Source organism: Mustelus asterias, chromosome 4, assembly GCF_964213995.1.
Source record: "Mustelus asterias chromosome 4, sMusAst1.hap1.1, whole genome shotgun sequence".
In the NCBI taxonomy this organism is placed as follows: Eukaryota; Metazoa; Chordata; class Chondrichthyes; order Carcharhiniformes; family Triakidae; genus Mustelus; species Mustelus asterias.
The window spans coordinates 146821033-146828661 of NC_135804.1; the positions used below are offsets into that span (position 1 = coordinate 146821033).

Here is a 7629-nt window from a genome sequence, read left to right on the forward strand (position 1 = left end):
TCCCTCTCTCTGCACTGCAGGGATCAGAAATCCTTTCCAGGGAGAGAGAGATCCACTGCTGCTGATTATCCCACGTGGAGGCAAAATCAGATTCTTGCTTCTCCCAGTCTGGGATAAAAATGGATTTTTTAAAAAAGTTTTTTTTTATTACACCGAGCCACGTTGGCAGCTCCTTTTGCCTTAAATCTTACAAGAAACCGCAGTGTGATTTTTTTGTGTGTAAGTACTGTAGCAGACTGAAGTTGTATGATTTCATTAGACGTGGAGAGGAACCGGAGCTGCCAAGTGCTGGTCTGCATCAGTGGATGTTCGAGTTTTCTTGTGTGTGTTTTACATAGTTAACAATGGGTTGCAGCTCTTGGAGTTCAAACCCAATGAATCTCAGAGACGATTAAGCCGTGGGGAAGCCAGGCGGGGCTTATTTAAATATCGAATATGTCAATGTGAGAGTGTGTATATAAACAGCTGCTTTCATCTGATTCCCCTAGACTTCAGTTATGAAATTTAAGCGGAGATTAATGCGCCGGGATCTCTATAAACGGTGCAGTCAAAACAAAGTCGCCTCGCCTGTTATTATACACGAGGGGGCTGCATTGGGAGGCTCTGTCCCCGGCACAGGGGCTGATTAATACGGAGTGATCGCGGGGGCTCTAATTGATCGGCCCCGGGGCTCAGATGGCGGAGCTGGGCAGTTATCTGGGAGCCCTGGACTCAGACATCCACGCCGTTTCTCTTGGGAATGCGCCCGCGCTGCTCCACGCCGACTCCCCCGGCTTCCTGAGCGAGAGGCTCGGGCAGATCGAAGGCAGGCTCCAGAGGGGAACACCCACCGACTTCGCCCACCTCAAAGGCATCCTCCGGCGGAGGCAGCTCTACTGCAGGACCGGTTTCCACTTGGAAATCTTCCCGAACGGGACTGTGCACGGGACCCGGCAAGATCACAGCCGATTCGGTAAGAGGGGAGAGGGAGGGAGGCAGCAATTTCCCGGCTTGTGTTCCTGGGAGCAACTGGTGTTTATCAACACTTTTTAACACAAATGTTGTGTCTGGAGGGAGGGTTAATGTGGCCAGAGGGCGGATTTGGTTCTCTTACTGTGCACAATGCAACCCAGAATGATTCCAGTCTGTGTACCTGCTTTTCTAGTTAATAGATAAATGTGCAGAGGAAAATCAATCGTTATCCAACTCTGGCGCTGGGAAACATGTGCAACTTTCACCCTTTTTTTTCCAGCTGGGCTGATCTCCTACTTTCTCCACATACACTTGCCCCTTTTTTTTTGCAGGGTTAGCTGGAAAGGTTTAGAACGTCCACGCACCATGTCTGGCACGGTTTAGGGGTTTAACACTGGAATTGGAGTGTGAGTGATGGTGCCACTGGGCGGTTGTGAGATGTTACTGTATTTACCGTCAAACCCCAGAGCCGTCTGTGTGTGGGGGGGAACTCAGATATCCTCCTTCAAGCGATTCTCTTGGAGTTAAGAGAGGAGACACAGAGAAACATACACCGATATATACTGGATAGACAAAGTCCTGCCCAGGGGGAGTGTGGAAGAGTTAGTGAGAGCAGAGAGGGAGCGAGAGACTGAACAGAGAACCTCACAAAGCCAGAGGCTCACGCACACACACACACACATTAGGAGAGAGAGGCTGAGAGAGACAGTTTAGACAGAGACTAGGACACAAACTGTATACAATGCAATACTTTCCACTGTATACCAATACATGTGATAATAAATCAAACCAAATCAAAAACACAGAGAGGCAGCTAGAGGGGGAATTGGAGTGAAACAGTGGAGGTGAGAGGGTCTGGCGAGTAAAGGACACAGGACAGGGGAGAATGATCCCCCCTCCCCTGCCCTTAAATCACAGTAGCTCCCACCCCTGTGCCTTTCTCTCTGGCTGGGACAGGTGTCTTTCATCCACTTGGGAAGCTGCAGTGATTCTTTTCAGTTCTAGAGGGCTTGGTTCAAACTGTTCTTACCTAATCCCCAAACCTGGCTCATAAATCACTGCACAGCTCCTATCAAACGCAAGGGAGATCATCTTAAAAAAAAACATGTTTTCTCCAAAGTTTCCACCGCGTCTGACTCCGAACCGATCCCGCCTTTCTGAGCAGACACTACACGGGCTATTTGAAGGTCAATCAAATACAAGGAATTAAAACTGAAAGGATGGAGGAATATATAATTAGAACCAGACCCTGTGACCTGACACCATATAGACTACAGCCAGTTTTAAACATGTTCTTTTTAATATAATCACTGATACTTTTTTTAACTATTTGGTGACCACAGGATCATTTCTGTAGCATTTTTAAAAATGTGTTATTTTCTGATGCAGTGAATTAAGGAAGATTTATTTTGGGGTGGTTCAGTTCTGGTTACTGTGTTGACATGAGCTGTCTGTGTGACCATTACTGGGCATTTAGAGAGTTGCCCCAGACTCAGGAACGTCTAATAAAATGTGCACCTGATTCCTCTCGTTGCTTTTTACTGTCCCTCCGGGCTCGATTGCGCTACTCTCACTCTTAACCCTCGCTGCTCCGGAGGCTGTGACCAGTGACTATTGCCCCTGTGTGTTGTGCAGGAATCCTGGAGTTCATTAGCCTCGCGGTGGGACTGGTCAGCATCCGTGGGGTGGACTCGGGACTTTACCTGGGGATGAACGAGCGAGGCGAACTCTACGGGTCGGTAAGTTCAAACCTGCTTCCCACAATTTATTGTGCCGGGCAATGTCTCAGGCAACTGGGCCAAAGTTTGTCTGCCGGAATCTCATCCCGGGGGGAAAAAAGCAGACTGATTATTCCCGGATTTCCATCCACTGTTGTGTGTGTGTGGGGTCAGACTGAAGTGTTGTTGCAGGAAATTTCACTTTGTGGAGTGCACTCGGTAGGGGAAGATTAGGGTCTTGCCAGTGTTGGCACCAGAACATCATGATGTTACTGTAGAAACACACAAGATCAAGACATACCTTACCACATCCATTCAGGACAAACTTATTTCCCCCACCTCCCCCCCCCCCCCCCCAAAAAAAATAATGGGATCTCAGCTGTTTCTGAAATGATTCTAAGGTGTTTATGACTTTATCCAGAAGATCTCTCTTATTTCTCATCAGTGTGAGAAGCAGCACTTCCTGATATCCCTCTTAAAATTGCCCCCTTCTGCTGGTTAGAACCACCATTTAGAATCATAGAATCCCTACAGTGCAGAAGGAGGCCATTTGGCCCATGGAGTCTGCACTGACCACAATCCGACCCAGACCCTATTCCCAGAGCCCCTCACGTTTACCCTGCTAATCCCCTTGACACTAGGGTCAATTTAGCATGGCCAATCAACCTAACCCACACATCTTTGGATTTGTCTCATTTTAAGTTGGTGTTCTGGATTTTTATTTCCCTATCATTTGTTATTCCCTTTTATCTGCCGCTCCCTTTCAGTCACCAGCCAGTTTCTATTCCCATCTTCAGGGCTGCAATCAAAGGTAACACTGGCTTTAAAGTGACTGAGAGTTGGCTGGAGGGGCAGTGGCTAACTTTCAGAAGGTAATGCTCAACTGATACAGTGGAGGGAATAGTAACCCCAAGGGCAGAGGTTTACAGTAGTGTGGTCTACCTGCACAGGGCGCCACCCATTCCTCTGCATCCCTGGGTCCTTTTGTTCTTCCCAAGGCAGCGGTCAAGATCCAAAAATTAAAGTTAAGGTTGTGACTTTCAAAGTGTACCCTCAGAAATATGCAAGTGTGCAGTTGTTGTGTTTGAGTGGGTGCTGTTACTGTGGAATCTATGCTGCCGTGTATTGAGGTTGCAGTTGCTACCCCAGAATATCATCCGCCCACTTTGACTTGAGGCAGTTCCCCAACGTAAGGGGATGGGTTTGCTTAAGTTAATCTCCCCTTTAAAATATACCATCTGTTGCAATGTGATCTCACTGCCATTCCTGATACTGTGGTACAACAGCAGAACTCTGAAGCCTGTTGTTCCTGGCTGGTCCAGACCTGTGCCTAATAGTAAACCGACTATTAAAAACAATAACGCCCTTTAACTCAACACATCAATCAGAACCAGCAGTGTAGACTTGTTCCTTCCCTTAGAAGTTGCTCATTGTTATCAAACAACGACTGTAGTGGTATTCCGAGAGAACTACACCATATATATTCTGTATTTTTTTCAGTGTCACGCAGTGCACAATGTTTCTGTATCACATGACGACAAGGTGTTTATTGCTGAAGGCTTTCCTTTTAGACATTTGTTTCTGCCGGGTGACATGGAAATGACTGCAGTCTTGAGGTGGCTGATGTGTAGGCAGCTTTACAGCAATGGGAGCTGCACCCCGATTCTTCATTAGTACGAGACAGTGTAATTTCTGTATATTTTATAAATTAAGAACTGTGTTTAAACCCCAGCCCAGGAAGTCCTTTGCTGTGCAACACATATGAACCTAAAAGATAAGTAACTTGCATTTATTTATAATGGCTTACGTACCTTGGGGCATCCCAAATGATCTACAGCCTATGGAAATACTCTTGACTTAGAGTCAATGTTTTTTAAAAAAATAGTTTTAATGGGATGTGGGCATTGCTGGCTGGGCCAGCATTTATTGCCCATCCTTAATGACCCCTGGGAAAGTGGTGTTGATCTGCCTTCTTGAACCGCTACAGTCCCTGAGGTATTGGTACACCCACAGTGCTGTTAGGGAGAGAATTCCAGGATTTGGACCTAGTGACAGTGAAGGAACAGCAATATATTTCCAAGTCAGGATGGTGAGAGATTTGAAGGGGAGCCTTCAGGTGGTGGAGATGTTTCAAGTATCTGCTGCCCTTGTCCTTCTAGATGGTAGTAGTCATGGGTTTGGAAGATGTTGCCCAAGGAGCCTTGGTGAGTTCCTGCAGCACATAGTGTAGATGGTACACACTGCTGCTGTAATGATGTAATGAAGGAAAACACAGCAGCCACCTTGCTGATAAGTTCCCACAAACAGCAATGGTTTCCCTCAGTGACAGTGGCCAGGACACAAGGAAGTTTCTTCAATAAGTATCATGGACTCTTTTATGCTCAGAGGGCAATTAGAGTCTTCATTTACAATGCCATTCAAAACAGATCCCCAAGCTGGATGCAGCGCTGCTCCAGTACTGTTCTGAAGTGTCAGCCTAGATTGTGTATTCAAATCTCTGGAGCAGGATTTGAATCCACAGCTTCTGACTGAGTGTTTCTACCATTGAGCCAAGGTTCTGCCCTGCAACACCAGTGGGGCAATCTGATTGTTGCACCATTCTGGAGTACCAACCTTTGGCTCCAGTGGGTGAAGGATGGGATCACGACTGCGATTCTCTGCAGAGTTAAGCTGAGAATATTTGTCAGAATATTCAGAGTGGATGCTTCACAATGAAGACCATCCTTCTGGCAGTCAGTTTCAGAGCAATGACCAATTTCTCATGAATGGTGGGTTTCACCATACCATAACTGGGGAAAGGAGAAAACAATATAGTAGGAATCGTTCCGTTTTGTGAAGGAATAAATGAGTTCCCCATCCACACCTTGCTGTCGACTATCTAAGTGACTTTCATCTTAACATGAAAGTTGTTTTAGGATTGTGTAGCTTTAAGGGTTAAGGATGTCTGAGCTGACATTAAATATCAGGGAACAGGAGGTGACTCAACACGTACGCTTGCTTTCAATAATCGTGGCGACACGGTGCACAGTGGTTAGTGCTGCTGCCTCATAGTGCCAGGGACTCGGATTCGATTCCTGGCTGGGGTCACCGTCTATGCAGAATCTGCAAATTCTCCGTGTCTACATGGGTTTCCTCCGGGTGCTCTGGTTTTCTCCCACAGTCTGGTTAGGTGCCTTGGCCATGCTAACTTCTCTCAGTATACCAGAACAGGTGCCGGAGTGTGGCGACTAGGGGATTTTCACAGTAACTTCACTGCAGTGTTAATGTCAGCCTACTTGTGACAAATAAATAAATAATTGTTGCTGACAAACCAATATGATAGGACAAATTCCGTTTAACTTTGATCAAAATTTTCTAATGCAGCAAGGTGCCAGAACAGGAGATACAGAGATAAGAATTAAAATGAGCAGAGTAAACAAAGGAGTGAGATTAAGGAAAGGAAATCATGTAAACTAGAAGATTAGTGATGGGGAGGAATAAAGATGCTAGTGTTTACCTGCCCCTTAAGGACACAAGAACTTACAACATAATTAGAATCATAGAATCCCTACAGTGCAGAAGGAGGCCATTCGGCCCACTGAGTCTGCACTGACCATCTTACCCAGGCCCACCCCCTGCCCTATCTACTTAACCCCACACATTTACCCCACTAATTCTCCTAACCTACACATCTTGGGACACTAAGGGGCAATTTAGCATGGCCAATGTACCTAACCTGCACTTCATTAGACTGTGGGTGGAAACTGGAGTACCCGAAGGAAAGCCACACAGACATGGGGAGAATGTGCAAACTCCACACAAAGTCACCCAAGGCTGAAATTGAACCTGGGTCCCTGGCGCTGAGGCAGCCATGCTAACCACTGTGTTACCATGCTGCCCTTCATAATACTTGCAATCATTCAGTTATTTAGAACACGTTTTACAGCCTGAAAGCTGAAGAAATGATTCAGAAATAAAAGAAAGGCTATAGGAATTAGCATTTGGTCATTTTGTTTTTCATTGAAGTAAGTAGCCTTGATTTCAGGAATCCTCTTGTAAAAGGTCTCGCGTTCCTTTTCAAAATACAATTGGACTTTAAAGGGAAAGGGGAAACTACAAATCAATAAGATGTAATAGTTGCTTCTATATTAAAAGAACAGTTTCTACAGCGAGCGCATAGTTTTTCACTCCTGAACAGAAGTGAAATCTTGAGAGAATGAAGAACCAACAGAATATGGAAGTTCTATCAGTCATCTGCCTTTTCAAATATAACTCTCGGATCTTAAGCTGGGGTCAGCTGTGGGGCACAATTGAAGGTTAATTTATGATGTTGATGACAACCTGCAAATTGGATAACCCCTTTACCTCCTATCCACGTGATGCTAGGATTGAGGATCAGGCATCAGCCACTAACCTTCCCACCTGTGATGTCAATGATCTTACAGCTGTTTGTAACATCTGATGTGGAGGTGTCGAGCGCATGGCTGATACTTTTGTTGGTGGCTTTCCAGTTTAAGGACTCTCGAATACACGTTATCATTGTAAATAAATTCAGTGGAACCAGCACAGGTTTACTTCAATCGACGTGTGAACTTTGGAGTTTACACATGCGGTTTTATGTCAGGACAAGTGCTTCTATAAAGCTAGGTTTGTAACAACAGGATTTTAATAATTGCATTCCTGTGTAATTATAAATGTTATGCAAAAGTATGAATTTACTTGTTTGCAATATTTCCTTTAATTATGGTCTATTATTCCGAAAATATAGATTACATATCACACAATCCATTGAAAAGAAACTTAACTTTGCATCAACAATACTTTTCACTGTATCCCAGTACACGTGACAATAAATCCAATCAATCAATCCTATTCACCACTTTAGTTCGGTCCACCACACAGAATACTCTGTGGGGTGGCACAGTGGCACAATGGCTAGCACTGCTGCCTTGCAGCGCCAGGGACCCCGGTTCAATTCCGG

At 45.4% G+C, this 7629-nt stretch overlaps 1 protein-coding gene across 1 annotated transcript in view; it reads left to right on the forward strand.

The window, feature by feature from the left end:
• Positions 1 to 631: 631 nt before the first annotated feature.
• fgf16 (fibroblast growth factor 16) overlaps positions 632 to 7629 on the forward strand; it is a 12150-nt gene continuing 5152 nt past the window's right edge. The window contains exons 1-2 of the mRNA XM_078210421.1: positions 632 to 952; positions 2587 to 2690. Of these exons, the coding sequence (XP_078066547.1) occupies positions 676 to 952; positions 2587 to 2690 (381 nt within the window). The 5' untranslated portion in view covers positions 632 to 675. The remainder of the gene's footprint in view (positions 953 to 2586; positions 2691 to 7629) is intronic.